The sequence below is a fragment of the Varroa jacobsoni genome, unplaced genomic scaffold (genome assembly GCF_002532875.2).
Source record: "Varroa jacobsoni isolate VJ856 unplaced genomic scaffold, vjacob_1.0 scaffold_653, whole genome shotgun sequence".
NCBI classification, from domain to species: domain Eukaryota; kingdom Metazoa; phylum Arthropoda; class Arachnida; order Mesostigmata; family Varroidae; genus Varroa; species Varroa jacobsoni.
In genome coordinates this window covers 14,131-38,331 of record NW_019213555.1, presented here as the reverse complement: position 1 = coordinate 38,331, position 24,201 = coordinate 14,131, and the positions used below count along the sequence as shown (strand labels likewise).

The 24,201-nt window shown below is 41.4% G+C and overlaps 2 protein-coding genes across 40 annotated transcripts in view; one reads left to right on the top strand and one right to left on the bottom strand.

Moving 5' to 3' along the window:
* The window catches only part of LOC111262337 (uncharacterized), a 37,048-nt gene extending 15,332 nt beyond the window's left edge, over positions 1–21,716 (top strand). For 3 of the 20 annotated variants that reach the window (XM_022836527.1, XM_022836526.1, XM_022836508.2), the window contains 3 exons: positions 5,036–5,088; positions 7,961–8,021; positions 21,578–21,716. In XM_022836527.1, the coding sequence (XP_022692262.1) occupies positions 5,036–5,088; positions 7,961–8,021; positions 21,578–21,691 (228 nt within the window). In that variant the 3' untranslated portion in view covers positions 21,692–21,716. The other 17 variants (XM_022836515.2, XM_022836518.2, XM_086969068.1 and 14 more) reach the window with 17 other exon arrangements.
* LOC111262336 (uncharacterized) overlaps positions 4,134–24,201 on the bottom strand; it is a 22,934-nt gene continuing 2,866 nt past the window's right edge. The window contains exons 1-6 of one of the 20 annotated variants that reach the window (XM_086969055.1): positions 17,811–20,370; positions 17,169–17,211; positions 15,294–17,016; positions 8,741–10,375; positions 6,843–8,469; positions 4,134–6,545 (exon numbers count right to left, since the gene is read on the bottom strand). In XM_086969055.1, the coding sequence (XP_086825181.1) occupies positions 9,930–10,375; positions 15,294–15,804 (957 nt within the window). In that variant the 5' untranslated portion in view covers positions 15,805–17,016; positions 17,169–17,211; positions 17,811–20,370 and the 3' untranslated portion in view covers positions 4,134–6,545; positions 6,843–8,469; positions 8,741–9,929. The other 19 variants (XM_086969060.1, XM_086969052.1, XM_086969050.1 and 16 more) reach the window with 19 other exon arrangements.

Sequence of the window (24,201 nt, the reverse complement as noted above, 5' to 3'; positions counted from 1 at the left end):
ACTAGGTATTCAAATGTGCGATGGCTATAAAATGGCAATAATAATTATTATATATGATATTATAGTAATAATATCAATTATTATTATAGGATCTCGTCTATTTGAAGCGCTTAATAAATAGTAGGGTATTTTTTAATTTGACAGCTGATCACATTGCAGTTGTACATTTGCAAGCAGCATATTAGCAGTATGCTACCGTCTCTGTCACAGCCTAGTTTATTAAACTTTACTTTCAACATATTATCCAACATAAACAGTTGGAGTTAGCACCGTTCAGATTTCGAAAGACGAAGGTACTTAATCATTGTCGCAATTTTTTCTATTTTCATTATATATAATGAGAATCTGTTCGTGTTATAAACTGAATCCGACTAAACACAGTGGGTCGTTGAACTGAAACTGAACGCCAATTGATTTTCCATCATTTCATACAGTAGCATAATGCTCTATACTATGCTATGCACAATGTTTCACCTATTGCAAACCTCCTCCTATTCGATCGATTTTTTCTAATGTAAACACGCTTATTTGCCCATCACGGTGAACCATGGTGGTGGTCGCCGTATTTCGAATAGCGCGAAAATAAACATTTATTTTATTTGCCCGATCTCTAGTGTAGGAAGCTTTGTCCCATTGATGAAGGAGCGCAAAAACCTGAAAAAATAAGAAGGTGAAATTCAATTATGGAGGCCAAGTGATCTTTTTTATTGTTAGCTGGTTAGCTGGCTTAGATGTGGTAGGTTGGTAACAAAAAAACTGCTCAAACGACAGCAAACCTTTCTGATAAGCGCATTTCGAGCTCTCACAGAATTATATTACTGATGGACCGTACAGTCGATACGCACACTGACTCAGGCAATTGACAGATTGCGCTTCTGGATCTTCGTGGCCCAAACGTTACAACTACAGATACTTTACACGACTTACGTATGTTTGCCGTATCGCTACCAACTAAAATAGCGATCTTTGCATCTTCCATCAGACAACCGACGACTGTAAAATGGAAAAGAAGGACTTAATGAGCGTACTTATTATCTGAACGTTTTTCAACGTTTTCCAAGGAAAGTACTACATAAATTCCTCTATAACGGTTACCTTGTGCAGCTGTCGTGCTCTCAGGCCGTGCAATGTATTTGTGCTTTGTACGAGTTGTCAGTATGACTGGGCTAGGTATTACAAGTAGTATATTGTTATCCGGCGATATCCTGGCTATCGTCGCTGCTTGTTACGATTATCATACTTTAACAATTTATCTCGATTAAAAGCTGAAACTTTTGAAGGGCTAAAGTTCCGCGTTAATCTTAGGACGCGCAAAGGTTAGATTTGAAACGTATTGGTTGAACTTTATTGCGTCGGCTGATGGATTTTGAGAGAGACTTGGGCGAGCACACGTACCTGAATTTATCGCGTTTGGCCAAAAGATATTTCTGAAATTTCGGGCTCCGCTTAGATTTCAATAGAGCTGAACTTCAATAAAAAGCACTGCCGAAAATTAAGGAGAACGTATCGCGGCCAATGCGGAAGTATTGTACGTGTCTTAAAACGTTTTATACTTCAACGTACGCGAGTAGAATGTGAGTCGGTATGTTATATACATATATATGCATGACTTAGGCAGGTACTAGACAAGTAATAAAATTTCCTAGTCATTCGTAAGTGTGTAGCATCTAGACAAAACTATCTAATTACTATATCTTTAGCGTAGATATTATAGTACTACAAACTGCCTGGTCTAGGTCTAATCAGAAGAAAATGTAATATTTTTATGATTATTTTTCCTTTATTATTTCGAGGTTTTGTGGTCGATCACACTGAAAATGGATCCTTATAGCGATCCAGCCCATCAGTTTAACATAATCCTAGAATTCGATTTCTTAGAGCTCATACACGATGTAGTTTAGGTTAGATAGACTCTCAGCTCAAAACGTGACACATGCATATGGACGGATAGAAAATATTTTACATGTCTTTCTGGAGGACAGAACAGCTTTTTGAAATATATCGAACGATTACTGAATTGAAGCTTGAATATACTTCGTATTGTTGCTTAGGGCTATAACGCCGCCGTGTCAAGCGCAGAAACCCTTTGACTCACAGATTAGGGCGTGTGTGTAATATGTCCAATGTCTGGCTGGTTTGCCTAATCAAGAAAAACTTTGGCGCTCGCTCGATAAAAAATAGTGTAATTAAACTCGCCTGCGTTTGAGACACTGCAGTTTTATTAAATTCTTTTGCTGCTGAGACTTTTCTATTTGTTGAGAAGAGATGTTACGTTCTACTTGTAATTGACCGTTATAGAAGTCGCTTATTAGCTTGAATACTCTACATTTTGTAAACGAAAAATGTACTACTGAGCGAAACAGGCTAAAGATTTCCTGCAAATCTAAAAATAAACTCCGTTAACTAGTACTATAAAAAGTCGAGACGATGCATTACTTCGAAATGCCTGGCCACTAGTAAAGCAACAAATAAGTAAATAAATATGCTTATCAATAGGCTCGGCTTAGGATTCTCTAGCCAGTATAGATGAAACGCATTATTCGTCTTGCTTAATTACATTATATTATTAACATACCGTCCATGAAATTAATCAAGAGAATTTCTTGAATTTTCTCTGACTTAAGTTTAGATTATATCAAGAATTGCTACTCGCCATTCAACGAGTCTAACCCCAGGAGCACCTGCGACGAACTCCGAACACCAACTTAAACCTGCACCAAATGGCCTCGCCAGACAAACAGTTAATGGAAGTCGTCCACATGTGCCTCCTGACGGTGATATTGTCTTTCCTTTATTTTGATTTGTGTCTACCGTACACATTCATGAGGATGCTATGCAAATTAGTGGCTGGGAACGGAGGAAGTTCCCGTTGCTCTCTTTTTTACGTTCGTTTTTTTAATAATTAACACAGTAGTTCCAGTTCTAATGAGCGGAACTTTCCTGCTAGATAACTAACGCGTCAGATTGTTTATCCTGTCATTTCGAATTCCGACTGTAGGCTGAATCTCATTAATATCACTTCAATATTCCTAATACTGTGCGTGTTGAAGAAGCGTGGTTTTTCTACGTTAAAAGCATTTGAAATACTTCTATATAAAAGACTTCAAGTCTCTAGGATCTGTTCAACTGGTACAATACGTCAAATAGAAAACGTATTTATTTTAATTAAGAAGTGTAGAAGAATTATATCTTCGAACTTATAGAAGGATTTTATCAACGAAGCTTAATTGTATGATTATTTAAAAAGACCAACGCTAAAACTGATTTAAAAATGGTCTTAACAGGCGACAATAAAAATATTGCGGGTGAATATAGAGTCATACATATAAAAATGGTTTAATGTATTATTTAATGCATTTCTAATGGCAAGAACTCCGGCTAAAGTTAAACTGCAACAAATGGTTCTTTAAGAAGGAAGAGTCAATGTTTCACAGTGGATAATTTTAATTCTAAGCAAGGAAACTTACCTGATAGGAGAAAACGATAAAACGAATAACTCTGGTTACACCATGAAGTTGTGTGTACTTCATGTAACAAATACTCGCTGGTATATCTGATGTATATATACTTGACAGCCCTCACTGCCGAATGGCCTGGCAATAAGCCGAAATGCTCGTGCAGTAATAGACGGCCGGGCTTCATTTCGTCTATATGATAAGCACGAAGTACATTACTTGCGCTAGTTAAATATAACTACCAAGTGAGTTGATATGAGAAATAATCATTAAATCTATCGAATATAAAGTTCATTCATAGTTGTGACTCCTTACAGCAGCGCCATTGAGGTATAAAGGGTCATCATTATTAGTAAGAAACGGCTATCAAATAACTACTACTAATTCGTAATTAGCTCGAAGAATTCTTTTTTAAGCTAGAGTGCAAGGCGACTGCGTGCGCAGTCTAAACGCTTTGAGCTTTGTTGGATCTGGCTTGAACAAGCAAAGCCCCAGCATTCTGGCACTTCATTAGAACTTAAAATATAGCAATTTCTTCCATTTTTCTTTTCTTTTTAATTTTTTAATAGAAGTAGTCTTGTACACCTATCATAAATATGATACCTTTAAGCTACGAACACGAAACATCTTATAGTACCATCTATATATATATATATACGGGCAAAAATCAAAGTTAGCTACAATGACTTGAATTTATTGTGTCCTCATTTTTGTTGGCTTTATTTCGTCTTATAGCTAGTTCGTCGTTGACTCGTTGCATTACTCATTTTTTTTTCCTATTGTCTATTTTAATGTGTATTAGATATGCCTATTGCACAAAACATATTGTTTATGTCTGTATTATGACTATATACACCATATGGTACATGTTTAGCACTGAATAGTCATTACAATATGGCCGTCTTTTTTCGTTTGCTGTCTGCTCTCGCACTTGTTGATTCTGTTTGCATAAGTGAGACATTGTCATCTTCAAACACACTACAACAGGCTAATTGACCCCTACTCAACAACATAATCGCCTCTCCATTTCTAGTACGGAGGGCTGACCTCAACGAACGATGAGACAAATTTTCAGCGACATCCGATCTACGCCATCTCAGTAACGTTGGTCGCACCTAACTTTGATCAATAATAATAACAATCTAACAATAATTATGCTAAAGGTGTTCCCTTTACGTCTTTTTCCAGTGGTTATTATAAAAACATACGTAATATGGCCGAGAACGTACGTATATATATGTTCTGTTCATGCCATTGTCCTAACGCTGCTTCAATTAAAAAGTGAAATTACAAGCTTTGATTACCTTCTCTACATCAACATGCCACGTACGTATGCGCATCCTCGATCGAAGAACCTCTTTGAAGAACATTTTGATTAAAATTATTACGTTCCTTTGGCCTGTAATAGTTGTGGATGACGATAACGTAATAATAGTAATAATGATTGTTATTATTATTCTACAGTGGTATGAATGTGTGCTGTTTTTGTGCTGCAACTTAAAGTATATATATATATATATATATATATATATATATATAACGTGAGTCAAAGCTCGTATTCGTGTGTTTGGTCTTTCCAGGTTATCGAAGGTTTGCTGCATGTCACAGCTGAGCGCATCGTTTCACGCAACAGGTACCTTAGGACAGGGGTCCTAAAGCACAATGTTAACAGACAAGTCGTCATCAACAGCGCGCAGGAACTTGTTTGTCATTAAAGTAAACATCAACTGCAGAGCTAACTGTAAATATACTGTATACCTTGATTTCTACGCTTACAGCAAATCTTTGTGGGCATCCATTACAAATGGCCGATTCGGTTGTGTAGAAAATGGCAGCCATTAGCCATATGATGCTAGAGCGTATAGTATTGGCTGACATTTTCCTGCTCGTTATCATTGATCGCTTTTGCCAGGCCAACATAAATCTGAGTGAATAGTTTCGATTCACACAATTTTCTTTTTGTCACACACGCCAATTGATAAGCGATCTGGGTCTCTTGGTAGATTGAGCTGTCTGTAGAACAGTGCGCGTGGTCGCCGTAATCTTCGCTAGTTCGTTCGGCGTTATGCCTGCGAATTCATAAAACGAAGAGTTTGCCGTGTCAAAAATGCCGTCTTGCTCTGGTAAGCACACTTCTGATAGTCTCAGAATAACGAGAGCGTATAGATGTGAATGAATTTAGGTATAGCTAGATATTTGTATGTGTGAATGTTTGTGTCAATGTAAAATCGTCATCCTAGAGGAACTATTAGATCATATAACAGTTCGTTATACCCTCGGCCGTCCAAATATCGTCTAAACATTTGAGAGCGAACGAGACGTCTTTACTTAGTTATATATACAGTTTGCGTTAGCCATTATTCTACCACTAGAGAGAGTTATTCCAGCTCATTCGTAATTAAAAGATCGATTGCGATTTGAGCATTTTAGTCGTCGTTTCATGGATGAAGAAACAGGATATACTTACGTATTAAAGAAACGGCCATCTTAAACGAAGCAATGATAATTTTTCTCTTGCTGTTTTGTGCACAGTTGTCAACATCGATGTAGCTATGTGACATAATGTTGTGCGATTTAATTTTTTCGAAAAACAAACAAACAAACAAAAAAAAGTTATCGCCGGCGAGTGGTCTAAAAGTTCCTGTCTTACTGTGCTTCTTCTACAACGGGTCTCTAAAGCCAGCTACACATGTCTAAGATCTGAACATTTTTTACATTAACTGTTGTTAACGTGTGGAGTATGGCGCATCTATTTCGAAGATGAGTGAAGACGTTTTGGGCGTAAACTTTTCACACTCAAAGTTTGACAAGCTATATATGGTTGGCCTACAAGATACCAGAAAACAACACCAATACTACATACCGTATGAGCGTTACTTTGCGAGTAGACGTAACGCCTACCACCGTGGCCCGGCTTCCCATACCATAAATTCATTATCATAAATGCATTTCAGCAATTTAATATTGAAAAATGCGTTCGCCCAACTAATATTTGTTCGAATCATTTCAGATTTACCTCTCAGCTGTTGGTACGACTTACGGGTGGAACAGCATTGGTTGACAGTCGTAAGCGTTGCATCGTCGGGCATCCTATAGGGCAATGAGAAATCGATCATTTTGCAGACAATGTAATACTGCGATACGGAAAGAATAACAACAAAAAAAAAGACTGCTGCGCCATACTCGAGGTTCCAGCTGGCGAGGTGTTCCATTCGGCTGTCCGAGAGCAGGAAGACCTCAGCAAAATGCTGAATCATTGGTTTAAATAGTCGTCTTTTTTTTGTGCCGCGGAAAGTTGCTCAAGCATTTTTGACACGCACAAGTTTATTCTTACATATTTATATGGTACTACGTAACGTTTCATAACGTTCCAAAACAACGACTTACAATGCCGCTCGATTCAGATTCATAACGTTTTCAAAGCTGCTGTAGGCTCTTCCTGCCTGGTCACCTTCGTTTTCCTTTATCCCGTATCGTTGATTGTTTTCGATTGTGAGATTATTGTCTCCCAGCAAACGGTCACCTATTCGCTAACGCTTTCGTCGTATCTATACAAAATTCTATTGGTCATATGTTTCGCATCTAATACGAATAGAAACGCTTTCACAGCGAACCAATTCAACCTAACAAGATAGTTAATCACCTTTGCTCTTTCCCCTATATACAACTGAACGCAGTTTGCAGAAAAAAAAAAAAATGTTTATAGTAAGTTCCTGTTTTGGAGACTACTTTTACGGGTTGTTCATTTTATTGTCATCTGACTAAGGAGGCCACAGCTGATATTGAGAGTAACCAGAATAGAGGCTTACCAATGCCTAGGTTCACTATCGAAATCGTGAAAAATTGTTTTGGGTGGTCACGGTTAGCTGTGAAACGTGTCATATATATATATATATACGCGGGTGGAGCACTGGTACGCACCAAGCCAGTTTAAACCGTGGCGGCAAAAATCATACATATGGCATTCGTTGGTTATGTAAACAGTCACACAACGCTCCGCCCGCACCATCAGCTCTATTTAATAATATTATCAGACATCGTCGTCATCATCATCTGTACAATAATATATATATATATATATATATATATATATATATATATTTGATCTAGAGCTTGCATAAATATCATATTCGCGAGTGGCCGTTCAGCGAGGCTCTATGGTAAACAGTGATTGACTGATCGTGGCGTTGGTAACTAAGGCTAACATATCATCGCCGTTCGTTCGGAGACTGCTGCCGCTGCTGCTATTACTAGAACTACAACTATTACCATTGCACTACTAGCGTCGGAACTTGCTTTTTTTCTATCTATTATCTATATTGCAATTGTGAACTGCAAAGAGCAGTAGCATATATATATATATATATATATATATGCCGTTTCGTCGTGATAACGAGGACTATATAGCATTAGCACTTATATAGCTAGCATTCAGTAGTTGCCGCCGTTACCATTTTGTTAATTATTCTCTCTGTTTTTTTTTCACTGCCGCCGACTTTCAATAGCAGGTGTCTAAATGCGTCTTGGCCAGCCTCTGCTCGTCATGTCGTACATAGCGATAACCAGGTAATTTAGTGGATATATATATATAACTTCATTTATGTACAATGTGTAGGGTATAGCGATTATTAGGTTGCTTTTAGCATTCCCTAAATCAAAGTGTATACACAATCATTACAGAGGTTGATTGGTTACATGATGGTATCGTTCAGAGCTGACATATTATGCGACTTACGACTGCCTACGTTATAAAAACATAACACGTCTTTCTCTATTCGTGGTTATTTGCCCGCAACAGGCGAACAGTTCTACAGCAGGCTTTTTGTGTATTACGAATTCCTTATTGCTGTTCCTTTGTCATCATCCGCGTTGGTAACTCCTAGATAAAATGCTGTTGTCCCTATGGTAGCATAGTGCGTAACGTAGTTGCCTGCCAATATGTTGTGACTTAGGCTCGAACCCGGGCATAGACGGACTTCGTTGCGTGCTGGGAGCCAGCCGTCTGATCAAACACCTAGTGGTGATACCGACACATTAAACTCGAAACATAGAGGTAAAATACTATGATTGATATCGAGTAGCTGAGGAAAGGCTTCACAGATGTACTCTTCCGTACTGCCAATAGACACTACGATTTTCATTAGATTTCAAGCGTGTCACATCAGAGGGATGCAAGATCAGGTCAACTGGCCTAACGGTAATGAGGTCCACTGCTCAGCGTCATCGATCTTCCTCTATTCTTTAACACTCTGCGAAAAAGCAATGAAGATGGCCGGCGAACCTACCTGAAAATTTGAATGGCCCCACTTGAGTAGCTGCAGTGCCCATTTGCCAGCGGTGCGAACACCTCGTCCTGCCCAGAACGCCACTGCTGGCGGCGACCTCCGATGCTCGTGTCGTTGCGACAAAACGTGAAGATCGACGGCGCGTCTAGTGTAACTGCACGTGTCGTGTCAACCCCTCGTGAGTAATTTTGCTTTGAGATGCTCCCGTTCGAAACGGTGAGCTCCGAACAGGTACATCATAATCTACGCCACGTCCTGTCATCCTTATGGCGATCACAGCTTGAACTGTTGATGCAGTAGGAAGCGCCTCTCCAATCTTAATATGGAGGGCTATTTTCGCGCGATATAATCTAACCAGGGCCTCATATTATCGTTTGTCACAGCAATGAAATGAGTGGCGCGCGCATTTCAAATTCAAAATTTACACCCCTTAATGAAAGAAACGATAGTGGACCAAGAACGGTGTCCGCTTAGCACTCATATACCGTCTGATAGAATGCGTCTGGGATGCATTTGGGACGTACATTTTAATAGAGACACGTAGCTTTCCTGAATCTCAGAGCTGGGATATATTTATACAAATATAATTTATTCATATATGGATATAGATGCACAACTACTGGCACGGCTGTGTTGACATGCTGCGCCAATATCATCAAAGACAATCGTGTGCTAAAGCAGGATTTTCGAACGCAATTAATTTCTTGCCCGGCGATCATACGTCCTTCAGCGACCACACCCAGTTGAGCTAGTTAGGTCATATAGCCTAAAAGTTATTACGTAGACCTTAATCATATAGCAGGGAAAGGAGGGCTTGTATAGCTCCACACCTTTCCCCCACCGGTGTGTACTTTATTGATTTACACTGACTTGACATAAAGGGTCAGCAGATTGCTATTAGTATGACGCTCAACGGACAATGTTGTGTTATTACAAACAAGAGCTACTGAAGTCATCTCTGAAGCCATTGACGTCAACAAAATAATAAACAAAGAAGTCAACTGTGTCTGCTATAACACTGTGGATAGCATGTTAAATACTACACCGAATAATACGCGTTGGCCAGACACCTCTTCCCAGAGTGATTTTTCTGTTTCGATTAAAGAGTTGTCGTATTTTTAAAACGATCGCGCCGAGCATATGCGCTGCCCCTGCCGTATTTACCTCTCTCGCCCTCTCTTTCTCTCTTCTACGAAGGCTGCGACGTCTGCGGCGGAAAATCAACGACGGTTGTGGCGGTCGCTGCTGCCTGAGCTACTAGTTGCTGTACCTGAGCCAAATCTGGTGGCAGCTGAATCTCCTGAGGAGATTGATGTTGCGGCTGCTGCTGTTGTTGCTGTTGCTGCTGCTGCTGCTGCTGCTGCTGCTGCTGTTGTTGTTGTTGTTGTTGCTGGTTCTGTTGCTGTGCCTGAGCTTGTTGGGCCTGCTGAAGGTGAAGCTTCATATGCTGATCGTACTTGTGCTTGAAGAAAGCGGCAAACGGACATAGTGGGCACTGATAAACTCGACCTGGCTCTCGATTGTGGGTTTTCATATGCGTAGCTAATGAGCTGCTTTGCGCACTTGAATAGTCACACAGTTTGCAGCGAAATGGCCGCTCGCCAGTATGGGTCCGCACGTGTAACTTTAGATTGCCTAAAGCCGGTAACGAATACCGTAAAATAAGAGACGAAAGAAACATTTTGTTACTGAGTATTGATGCACGAATATGCCGGTCGACTGAAAATTGATAAGATATGAATGGGGATGAAGAAACATTCCCTATCTTCATACATAAATATTCTTTGTTTTTACAACCGTATTGGTAATAGTCATAGTAAACGAAGGGCCATAGTTCTAAGTTACCTAGGTAGTAGCCTACCGTACAATACGTACTTCGCTCATGTGTCTAAGGCGCACTATTATTTATCCATTCATTTGAAAAGGCGTTATTTTAATAGAATAGTAGTACAATGACAAACATCATACCTATACCCATACACTAGTAATTTTTCGATGAAATAATATAATTTTTGATAATATTCAATAAATAAATTGAATAAGCTTGTGGTTCGAAAAACGTGGGTTTACAGAAAGTAGTAAATTTTTTTTTTAAATCGACGTCCGTCGTAGTTGTTAACGCAAAGCTTATGCAAAAACGCACGTGTGAGGTTTTTTTTTTCTTGCGAGTGAAAGCTACCGTTATTTGGACAAGGTGTCTCCAGGCTAGGCTTCGCCGTCTTTCTAGACCTTTTTTTGTTTTGAGTAGGAACTTGGTATGGGACATCATGGTAAAATCTGATGAAAAAGTTGTTCTTTTTTGCTGGCTTTGTTCGGTAAAGCAATACATCATTGTCTCAATGAGCATTCGTCAAAACATGACGCAGTTCCTACGTGTAGTATCGTACTGTGTGCATTTGTGTGGCAGTTAACAACAATCCCAATGTTACGTAACAGCATTTTCGATAGGAAACAAAGTTCGGAGAGAGCAGAACGAACAGGATATGATATCTATCGCTGTTTAATTTTCATCTGCGATTATTTTCGGTCATCTAAACTACTGTCTACGATTGCGCTTTGCTTGTCTTTCGCATCTTCTACTTAATCTCTAGCGCTTCGCCACAAAAAACATTTGCGTCCGTACGTCTCAAGCCCGCGCATTCCTTTGTTTCGTTGTTTTATATAGGCGGTGCACACAGATGCGTATATATATTATCGGCGCCTCCGACGCGGTTCCTAGCGAACGACGGGCTTACTCTCATGTGGTTACCTCTGCCCATGCTAACTCTGAATAAGAAGGACCGCTGCAGCTGCTGTACAAATATGATAGCGAGTAACGCCATAGCTCTTTTCCCGTTACAACTACAACGGCGGCGAGAAGAGGAGGGGGCGACACCAGCGACAAAGAGGCGGTATTAGTATCAACGGCGTCATCTGTCTATGTCGGTTCGTTCTGTCTCTGTGTTTATATGTATCTATGTGTGCCTATGTAGGCCGAAAAAGAAATAAAAGGTAGAGCGAGAGAGAGAGAACTGGAGAGGGAGCGAGACGAGAAGAAGGGCGGCTTTCTGTAATCGTCTATGTTGCTGCTGCGGACGGGCAGAAAGAATCACTGAGTTGCTCACTGCAGCAATAAACACTACGACCATCGTATTATATCAACAGCAGCAACAGCAGCAGCTTACTGTCTGGATAGAACAGGAGACCGGAGGGAGAAAGTATTCTATATCCATCTTAGAACGGGCTAAGTGTCTGGGTGCAATGGCAGGCCAAGAAAGCTCCCCTCCACCCCCTTCCTTCTCCTCCAAAACATCTCATATCAGCAACGACAACAGCACCAGTAAAAACGGTGGCAGTACCAGCCGAATATTGTACTCTACATAAATTTTTGGTCATCATACATAAACGAAGAAATACGTACGTACATAAGGCGAATGGCCAAATTATCCACGCATAGTGGCACACACACACACGCGCGCACAGATGAACATGTTTATATGTCTAGCCTTGCTTTGTCAATAGCAACAACAGTACTATTGACGACGAAAGTTTCAGCAGCAGCGTTGATCCGACCGCAGGAAAAACGACGACTCAAATGAATCTGCCCCAATGACGGCGAGAGGCAGCGACCGCATAAAAGGACAGAACCTGTCATATCGCCATATTACGACTGCGTGTATAATCGACAAGTAATAATACATAGGAGAATCATACTCACATGCCCATTAGTGGTTGTCGAGTGGCACTACCGTAACTACCAGTGGTAATAATAGTAATAATAATAACTAAAAAATAGAGCCGATGATGACGGAACAGCGGCGAGTGAGAAGGAGATGGATAACCATCGACGAAGATGGCAACGATGTTGACGACGAGTGAGAATGAGGAGTGAAATAGAAAAAAGAACACCAAAATCGAAGATAGAACTTGAAACGACGAATTGTCGACGGTTTGAAAAGCAAGTGAGGCTGCTGCCGCTGTTTGGTCGACGCTCGTCGAAAAGAAACTTGAACGACGACAATAGCAACAGCAGTAGCGAAGTATTGGATGCGCGCATCAGCGCAGACACCGTTGCCGCCGCCCACCTACTCCGTCATCATTCTACCTGCGTGCTCATTTTTCTCTCTTCCCTGACGTGGCTTTGAGTACCGCTGCCATTTGGGCAGCTCGATTTTGGATTTTGCTTCTTCGCGACCCAGGCTTCACCGCCGGCGTGATAACAACAGACACCGGCAGCTTTTTTCGATTTAAGAATTCGTATTCGAGAGAGGGAAAGAGGCGACTGCGCGATGGCTTCACAGCCAGTTTTTGCGCTACCACTGTTGCTGTCATGGCTACAGTTGGGATTGGTATTGCTATCTCTGATGCTGATGCTTTTGGCCTGATGTATGAATATAGGCCGCACGTAAGAGGCCACTCGACTCTCGCAGAGGAGTTCAGAAGAAAAGCGCTAAGTGGACAAAAGCACCAGAAGTAAAGGGAAAGAGATCAGCAATAACCTGCGAACAGAAACGACGCTTGGCGAAGCGGCCGACGGAGCTGTGAACGACTGTCAGATGGGAAAGGCCTTTGAACAGAAACAAAGTAAGACAGGACGAAAGTGGGGGGTAGTGCAGGCTTAGGGGGACGCGACCAACAAAAAAATTCAAAAAAGAAAGCAGTAGCATTCACATTTAAAAAAAAAAAACGATCGGACTAATGATCAATCAAGGCAAAAAACGAATTTCGAATTTATAACGTTCCCACTTCGTTGGTGCCCCGTTGTACGTCACCGTACGCAGATAGATAATACATATGGTTCAGACTGTTGCATTCAATTACTGGTATCCGCCGAGATTAGGGTAAGAAGTAAATATATGTAATTCGTAGAAGAAAATAAATTATATCAATGATACTCTTGCGGCTAGTTTTCAGGAGGTCACTTATTTAGACATCGCTCGAACACTCGAACTACGAATGCCTTGACCCACAGCAGCAGCGTCTAACGCCGCAACAAGTGCCCAGATAGCTATTTTTGAAGGGTGCATGAAAAGCCGCCTGATTAGAGTGTTATGGAACTACCAAAGTTAGTATCGACTTTTTTAAAAAATCATACAGGGAAATTCGCAGAAATATTAGTACAAGTCCATTCTGATTTGATGGTTTTGTCAACCCTATATCGTTCGTCGAAAATAGCCCTTCAGAGTGATCTATCTATCCTGCAAACGGTATAGGCAACCCAATACACATTCAATTAACACGAGCTGCTACTATTCAGTTTTCCTCGCTACCGTCCACTGGAAGGAATATTACAATCCCGATTTAGGCCCTACAGGCACTTCCACTATGGTCTCCCGTAGGAGTCTAAATTTCTACCTAACTACAAATGATTCGGCTCGTTCCACTAAAATATACAGATCCGCGCGAGTATTATGTCGGCTTTTATATATCAAGCCACTCCACTATATGTATATAAATTGGAGTGTATTTATTTACAATTGTTCGGATGTATTCGTATAGAATTCTGACAAATCATATTTGAGCTTTGATTCCGAACAGCTAGATTATGCTTACAGCAAATACAAATCTAAGCACGTTTATACGGAAACGGACGGCGCCAAAACGTTCAGAAAATGACGGAGGGTTAGTTTGAGAGATTCAGCGAAATGAACGCCGCTGTCGTCCGTTCTCCGTTCGGAACGGCTGAACAAGCAAAATGTTTGGCAAAAAAGAACGTCGATAGTGGTAACGCGCCGAAGAGCTATGGAGGACCAAATAAAGCTAAAATTTTGTGAACGCTCCTTTTCAAGTGTACTATAAATATAGTATATGAAATCTTGAGATAAATATGATCGAGAAGTGAACAGCACGCCGTTCGAAGAGAAGCGCTCTCTCCTCAGGCCCAATGTGCGTAACGATAGCATGTGTACATAGCGTCACCAAGATCGCTTCGAATTTCTTGTTGACCTTATGAATAGTAATGGTGCTATTTGCATTAGTCTTGTTATTTTAGATACACAAAGCCAGGACGAGTTTTATAATAGTGGCAGAATTAAGGTCCGACTCAAGGATGGCCGCCAAAAATCAAACAGGTCGTGCTTTCCGCTTTTCTTCGCGCTGAGCAAACGTACATAACTGAATGGTTCGAAAACTGTAACAGCTTGTTTCCTGTACGGTAAACAGAGATAGCATGACCTAGCTGTGAATGCGTAATGTTATTTAGGCATCGCTGTTATAAAAACACACACGAAAACATCTGTTGCAATGCTTGAGGAATGATCCACGTGATAACATGCATATCCTATATATCAGTTATGGCCTTTTCATTGTGTCTCGGCCTGAGTTAGCGCGTCGTAGAGACAGCAGTAATAGTTAGATTAGACCCCTGTGAACACTCGAAGCACTTGAGTCGAGTTCGCTATAGCGACGTAATGGCATTTCTACGCAACAACAGAACTAGAAATTAATGGAGGAAGCTTGTGCTCTACCGAACGTTTTTTCTTTAAGCCCGTAACCAATATACTATAGGCAGCTAAAGACTCAGGAAACGTTCGTTCGAAACGCTGAAAGTTACGGAATATATGAAATAGCTTACCCTTGGCTGCACATTTGTACGGGCAGTACGGACAGCTGTACGGCTTCTCGCCAGTGTGGGTCCTTAAATGCGTTTCAAGGTTGTGCTTGAGTCCTGTACAATAATTGCAGAACGGGCATTTGAACGGCTTCTCACCACTATGACTCCGAGTGTGCGTCTTAAGCACAGCTTGGTACGGCGTACTGAATTCGCAATATTTGCACTTAAGCTGTTTAACGCTGCTACCACCTATTGTACTTGGAGTCGTGGAGTGGTCCGAACTGCCAGCCAACGCTAAACTAAGTGTGTGCGATAACTGTTCGAGGTTCAAATTTTGCAGGTTTGGAATCAGTGGAAGAGCTTGCACGACCTGGTCGAGCTCACTCATGACTGATTGTTGTTCCCTGGTTTCGCTTGTGCCACTCGCTCCCGATGAGGCACTCGATGCCGCTGTAAGATTGAACGCAGACAGATAAACAAGATAATGGGTACATTGTAGAAACAGGCGAATCATAATGCGCCACCCAAGCATCTTGTACAGTATAATGTAAAGGAAGAATGAAGTTGTACCGGGAAAGAACCAAGGAAAGGCCAATTATTTTGTGAAAGTGAGTTTTTAAAAAAAAAAAAAAAAAAAACAAAAAAAAAGGAAAGAAAAAAAATAGTAGCATAGCATGCAGACTGAAGAGGCATGGCGGCTTGGGATAGATGCAAAAACTCCGGACTGATAGTGGAAGCCGCTAGATGGAAACATTACCTGTTGATTGATACACTTAAATAAACAAAGTAACTCATTAGGAGAGCCGATTAATTTTCTTGTGCTTGTGTTATACACATATCATAAACGGTAGGGCAAACGATGTACAATTAATAGCTGTTCGAGCTCTTTAAAGGTATTCGCTGCGCAGACACACATACACGCGTATGGACGCGACTTCCGAACAAAAAGACAACACCCTTAACTACTGAGCGTGAAAATATCGATAATCTTTATTGATCCATTACGAATGATGGTAGAAATCGGTCATCACTCAATAGGAAGCACGGAATTAACACCCAGCCATTGTATATCGAGTATGTTGATGAAAATTTCATTAAGGAATCATTTGCTTGATCTTAAACAGCCTATCTAAAAAGCCATTGATCCGCTGAGTGCACGCATCCTGCGTACGCTCGTGAAGTCTTCTCACATCATTACACCTAACTGAGCCTGACATAAAAATAGTTTTGCTTTCGAAATAAGCTATCTTTTCAACAATATCAAAAGTTTCCGAATCGGTTCTTTCATGCACCTTCGTATCTCTTTTGAAAAATTAACTTTAGAAATATAATTTCGATCAAATTAACAACAGCTCGTAATGGCGATTTCAAATATTTTGATTTTAGTTGGCAGAACGCAATCTAGCATCCATATTTAGAATTTGTACAATAGATTTTGTTACAGTTGAGATAGTCCTGTTTAGACTGATCGATGGAGTATCCATGTTGGTTATTTCTAGTCTTTGAGCACGCGAAGTGTACTGAGGTTCACATATGCATGGGCGCACGTACTTCATATTATTGGAATTCACTTATGTCGCTAGTACTCCGACGTTCAGTAGCCGACAAATCCATCGGCAACAAATCTGTATCGTCGATTTGGGCACAACACAATCATATCGTTATCCATTGCCGTGCGTAGAGCATCTTTGTATCCACAAGGAAGTTGCAGTCCAACATGCGGCGACGCTCAACAGGAATCCACCTGTAAAGAGAACGCTGCGGTCACTGTTATGTTTAAGTTAGGTTTTTATCCAGGAGTAGCTTGTAAATTGTTAGCCACGAAACGTAACGAAAACCCTATTGGGCACAAGCCCCGCGGTACAATAGATCGATAGCTAATCGAACGAAGCACACCACTGTCCTGTTTCGACGGGCAAGCCCGCGCGATTTCGGTTTCCTGAAAAATAAAATGCAAAAATGCTTTTTAGATCGATTAGTTTACAAGTACAATATGCACATATATAGGACATCTGGAAGTGGGGTTTGTTCCATGAGGTCTGCGAGGAGCAGAGTTGATGTCTGCAAAAAGTGTGGGGTGAAGACTACGGTCGGTCTCATGCCAAATTGTAGTGTTGTGTTACTTAATCGTCGCAAATGTCGCAAAGCTCCTACAGCTGCGGCAGCCAGATCGATTCCTTCACCGACCCACAGTTATGGTAATAGCAGCAGACCCGCCATACCTCGATGCATGGTACCCAGACACGAATTTACGCTTGGACTTGGTAAAGGTGTTTGGCAAAGGCGTGGGTATCCTTGTTACAGCGCTTATTACCACTACTAATAACAGAGGGTATCAACATCAACAGCCCGGGGGGCACACAGTTATTAGCTGGTATCAATTGGCGTCGGCAGTTCGAATTTGCTCGACACCATCACCAGCACGACGATAACCGTCAGCTTTGGTAAAGGAGAGCTTGTCCAAAATGGGCAGCAGCGGCGGCAATTGCCATTCTTTCCTTTGGCCATGCTGGCGGTCGCTGTCTCGTTATCTCGTACCTCCATCCCCTTAGAATTCGTTGGCTTTGGCTACGTTTCATCTTGTTCTACTGCACTCTACTCTATTGCACCTATCGACTGGTCTATTCTATCGAAATCGTTTACTCGGTCAGCCAAAACAATGGATTTCATCGTGCGTAGCGCGTCAATTCGGGCTTTATCGCCCTTACTCAAGTGGGCTCAAGACAAAGGACAACACTTCAACGGCGCCTTCGCTTCAGCCGATCGATAATAATAGGATTGTCGATTGGATTACTTTCAACGGGACACGGCGTATACGTGTAAGCCTCCGTGTCTCCCCCTGTGCGTTTCGGTGTCCGGCGTGCTGTGTCCATCTGAGACAATTTGACTTAGCGTTACTCAGTGTGCGTATGTGTCTGGAGAGTGGCCAATGTATATGGTGCATTCATGTGTAAGCGCGTCGATGTATAAATGCCCCTGGGAAACAACCGGAGGTGGCCGTTAGATAAAAAGAAATGAAATGCGGGAGAAATAGGAGCAATAGAAAATCAGCGGCATATTTGTTCGAGCGCAGACGCGCATGACCGGCTGTCACAATCACGCCAAACGAAACAATGTCGATAGCGATGGAAGCATTATTATAAACAATAGAATACAGTATAATACTGTGATGATAGATATCATGCGTAGGAGACTATCACCGCAGCCTCTTTTTCCCTCTATATTAAATGTGTTTGCGCAAAACACTAGCAAACGCGGCTTGGCCTTGACATCGCAGTTGTTATGAAAGAACGTCTAGCTGCCTGCTATGATATTAATCGAGATCGCAGTATACACCCTTCGTACCGTAAGTTGAAGAGTTTCTTTTTTGTCAAGCGGCAGCACTGAAAAATGGCAATATCGTTGCCAAGAGCCTCATTTGACCACTGTTTGTGGACGTTGGATAAATGCACCCGCTCGCCGAAAACCAACAAGCAAGCAAAAAATGAAGATAGAAATTGGAAAAGAGGGCGCAGAAAGTGCCTCGCCAGGTTGCCACCAGAATGGATTTTAAGCTAAATTGCAACACTTTACGGAGTGCATTGCTTATTTATGTTTGTTTGATAAAGATTTGCGCTAGCTGATTTGTACAAGCTTCTGCCTCAAACAATAATTCTACGCATAATTTTCAACAGTTGTATCAGAGTCAGAGTTTCTCACTCCCAGAAATCTAATTAAGATATATATATATATATTGCTTTTGTGGGCAAAGAATGTTTTTTGTAAAAAAAATGTCAACTTCCTTTCAGTAGCTAAACGACTGAGATAGCCAAAAAGGTATATGTGGGCTCAATTAAGGTACCATCTGCATACATCTTGTTTACGAAACGCAACAGGTTTTGATGGTCGTTCTCGTCATCTAGTATCCCTTCAAACTACCTTCTTGACCTAGAATGGAGAGAAGCTTTTCATAGTGGAAATAGTCAGCCAACACGATAAACAACCACTGGATTCTGTTCTATGTTGATCTGTGCTTAGGGGACAATACCAATGTAGGCTTGCACCAGAAATCGCATTTAGCCGATCCTACTTTCCGCCTTTAGGCTTTGTATGAATACGTTAGGCCACTAATGTGTTAGAAAGTCGCGTTTGGCTTTATCCCTGATATATACAATAACAACTTACTTTTCGTTATATATGGAAATTATTTAATTTATTTAGTATAAAGTCAATGTAAAACATTAAAACTTGCTTCTAGCACGGACTGAACTTCAGTTTCTGATTAAGTAAAAGCCGAGTGAGACCCAACTTAAGACTAGGCAAATCTGCTTGTAATATTATATAAATATATAAACTCTGTCAGTATTTAGCTTACACGGAATCCACCTGATCATGTCTGAGTTAGCATTTTAACACAGCTTTTTTTGAATATATAATTTCTTTGTTTCCGTTCCTCCTATATATACCCTTAGTGGGCTCGTTCGTTATATTTTACCCAAGAAAAAATTTCTGTTGGGCCTAAAAAGGAGTGAAAAATGTGTTGTTGACTTTCATTTACTCATGCTGACGTTTGCGACACAGAAGTACGCCGTACAAGCTTCATTTGTCAACTATGAGTTTTAAACAAAACTCAAGTTACCTTAAAAATCCTAAGTTCTGTGCTCGATCAACCCTAGGTGCAAAAGAAAAAAAGAAAAAAGAAAAAGATACGGTCGCCGAATGTTGACGAATCTGCAATGATATCCTGCGGAAGAACAACCTCATTTAAAACTTAATTTTACATGATGGTATAAGACAATTTACTGAGCACTTATAGAGGTTTCCCAGAGTGTCGCGGTGTCGCCAATCGTCAGAATTATTTGGTATTGGCTAAACGATTTTGGCGATTTGTGACAATGCGAGAGACTGAGAATCTCTTATACTCGCTCAATAAATAAATAAGCTCAAACTGTATAGAGATACACATGGAGGAGAAATGTCCCGGTGCATTGTTTGTGTCTACCCGAGTTAGATGATGTTGCATGCTTGCGAAGCTAGTAAGACCATTTGGCAATTCATTACTATAAGGTGCCTTGATATATTCTCGTCGCGTGTCATCATCAACTCATTGTTATCTACATTTCAGGGCTATCGTTTACGTAGGTACACAGAAATACATATAAGTTGAACATCGGCGGGAAATAGGACTTTATCAAGTGGCAAAGTTCAAATGGATTCTATTCTATCTATTGAGCGACGGCTGGGAACTAGGGCCTGCTTGCGCACGATTGTGGATCATCGTCTGTTGCGTTTCGCCAGTCCTGCACAATCCTAAACGATCTACGAACGATCGGTGATCTCGCGCCTAACATGCGCCTAACTACGACTAATCGTCTGACCAAACAAGCAAACATCTCAGAAAATTAGCTCCTATGCTCCTAAGCGTTTCCCCGCTGCCGGTGCGCCTATTCCCTACGCATCCATCGGAGACCAGTCTGGTAAAGTATAATAGTCTGAGGTAGAGGCAGCATTAATAGCGAGATATATAGATGATCATCTGTCCACGCGCGTGTTCGGGGACGTCACGCACATATAGCAAATGCTCCTGCGTGCCAAAAAAAAGCTACCCGCCAAAAAAAAGAATAGCGCCTGCACGTATATAGTAATAATATTGATAATGATGAGGAGGAGGCTAGTAATAAGGGAATAGTGAGCTGCTTTTCTGTCGATGGCAGTGTTCCTGTCGCTTCGGCTGTTGCTGCTCCTGTTTAGGTTGGTCAAAGCGACGGCTGTGCCGGTGGCTCTGGCTGGTGCCGATTTAAGGAGAGAATAGCGGCCGCACGTCGTGCTCCAGTCCTAAATGCCGTGAGCGGCCAATAAAGCCAGCAGAATCGTGATTTGTTTTTCGTCGTCGTTGCGAGCTTAAATGTGCTGTCACAGTTAGGAACAAGTTACCGTCATATGTTCTATTTTCAACTCAGTTGCCATGAAAGAAGCGCAGTGATTTTTGCCTCTTTTCATAGCATCGTTTAGGCTTCAAAGCCGGCCGCGTCAGTAATTTGAACACATATATGATTTGTGATCATGGCCATCTGGGAGGGGGCGTTTCGCTTGGTTAATCTGTTTGTTTACAGTAATTGCCGTAATACAATTAAAGATATATGCTCATTTATGAAGTCCACATAACATGAGCCCAATGGAACTTTTCGTTTTACGTCCAACAATCAAGTATTGAACAAGGCATACATAATTAGGTAAATCAGTTAACCTTTCAATGGGTCAAGCAATTTCAAACATCTAGAGAAAAACCCACTTTATAAGGTTTTACTTCTCCTTGTGATACGCAGGCATCTATCACAGCTCAAGCGGATATACAAAACACGAAGAACTTGCAAGGAATCTACGTGAACAGAATTGACTATTGCTTCAATTTCTTATACTCAAATAATACGTGTAATTAATAAAAAAAAAAACCAGTAAATACTAATAGCGTTATTAGTATTTACTTATTTATTATATAAATATAATTTTATAGTAATATTTGTTTCTAGATAATGGTCACCGATCGGATGGATCTCGTGCTCACAATATATTTAGCAGTGACAGAATATTTATTTGTGTATCCGTTTCTATGCTAACATATCCGTATGTCCAATAAACGACTAGATAATCCCAGTGCGGCTGGATCTTTAACCATCGTTATGCGAGGCTTCGACTATTTGCTCCAATCAATCCAGTCGCGTCTTTCCGGTTACCCGACGGCGGCGGCGGCGGCGGCGGCGGCGGCGGCGACGGCAACTGCTGGTACGATTCATCCCAATTACGTAAAGATCCATAGAGACGTCATTTACTTAAGTGAACCGTTGGAGCAATGTTAGATCAATAATAGTCACCGCACTGCATTGCCGATTTGATTGTTACCAGATTCATTGAATGCCTTCCTCTTCGTATGCATACGTACGTAGTGGAACTGGCATGAACCCTAAAACCCTCGGCCTGGTACCGAACGGCAGCAGGCCGACGGCTTTAATACGTTCGCTCGTGCCCATATGATTACCAGTATGTAGCGATTACAATTTAACAATGCCGTGTTAAGAAGAACAGACTCTTCATTGACATCATATAGGCGGCAGGGCAACTAGTGCAGTCATGCGGCCGATCTAGGTTGGTCGATCTCCGGATGGACTTTTTTTCTACGAATATGCCGCCGTCATTTTTTTCGCCGAAACAGTGCAATGTATATAAAGAACGCGAGAGACAGACAAACGACCGCGCAGGCCTTCCCCCAATGGTAGCAACAGCAAAGCGTGTCATCTCTCGCTGCTATAAGCTTTACCGTTGTACAGACATCACTAAATGTAAGTGACCACTTCAAATGCACCGCCATCTCGTAAAATAATCGGCTTCATTCGAAGTAAAACTGCAATAGAAGGAACAATCGAGTTCTAACTATCAAGCTCAAATTAGTAATAACCATAAATTAATACAGGCCGTCCGTGTGCACGTACGGAGACGCCTGTTGAGTAGGTCCTATTTTGCTGCGTGTCTCATACACTTTAATGAACATATCACTAAAAAGAAAGGTCGATTTGTGCTTAGGCGTAACAAAGAGCGAGGCAACTACGTAAGTTAATGGGACATGAGACGTACGCTACTGCAGCAGCGTTACCGTATTTCGTATGCGTACAATGAATAGGAAAAGAGAAAGAACAGGCAGGAAAAAAGAATGCAGGCAAAAACACGTCGAGTATCGAAACAAGTGTGAAGCATATTCCATTCATATATAATCTATTCGTTTGCATTTAGCTTACAGTTTTTACGTGTTTTTCCTCTTCCTATCTACCCCCATCCTGTTGAAGAGAAGTAGGCGACGTGTTGGCAACAACGGGTGTCGGACCGCACCGAGGTGAAGGCGTATGGGCTTATGCCAGCCGCTTTCACATTCGGGCGACACTCGGCTAGAACGATCGTGCCGCCTTGTACCGTCCGCGTATTTGATCTAATGTTTACTGTCGCTCAAAAGACGTTCACCTCGAATGAAAACATGTCTGCCCCATATTTCTTCCTTGCTTAAACAAAAATATTAAAAGATGAATAGAAAAAAATATGCAATTTTTAGGCCTTCGAGCAAGTTCATGCAGTGCTGTGATAGCAAACATATTCACCTATGTACTAGACACGCACGAATACACACACGTACACGTACATATAAACGTTACGAAGAACTATCTGCGTTGTTTTCGGATGATACTCAGTAAATAGCGTTGTCCTCAACCGGCCGAACTATATATTTCCTATACGCAAGCCAAGATAAAAATGATTCAGCTCCATATGGTTATTACTGAAGAAGGAGCATTAAAGCAGCATTCATCTATTTCGAATGGTCGTTATTTATAACCGAAGGGTGCCGTCCTCATGCCGGGTCTTTCTATAGCTCGAAGTAAACCAGCATTTTTCAGGTCGTCAATGCAGAGGCTCTCTATTCAAAAGTCATTATCGAAACAACCCCAACATCATGCCGGCCAACGACTCACTCGAATTACTATGTTAATTTCCAAAGTTGGGCTTCCACTCAACAGTCTGCTGCTAGCGGCTTTAATTTCCAACACAGTACGGTTCAGTGCCGTTAGTAATACGTACGTATTCAGGAATACGCTAAGAGTGCTTGTGTTTGCTGTTGAGTGCCTGTTTGGTATTATATTGTAGTAGTGATAAGAGCATCACCAGTAGCCTTAGAACTGGATGAAGCCTTAGGCCGAGCCAACATCGCTAGGTTGCCAATACTTTGTTGAAGATTCGTAGGCAGCAGCATAGAAGATAGCACTCAATGCTGTACCCTGCGCGCACAGCCAATTATTAGCTGGTTGCGGCCTGATAGTTTGCTTGCTCGCCCGCCCGCCCGCCCGCCCGCCAGTCTCTTTACTTTACTCAGAAAAACGCGAATCATCATCTGAACCCTAGTAGGAAAAAA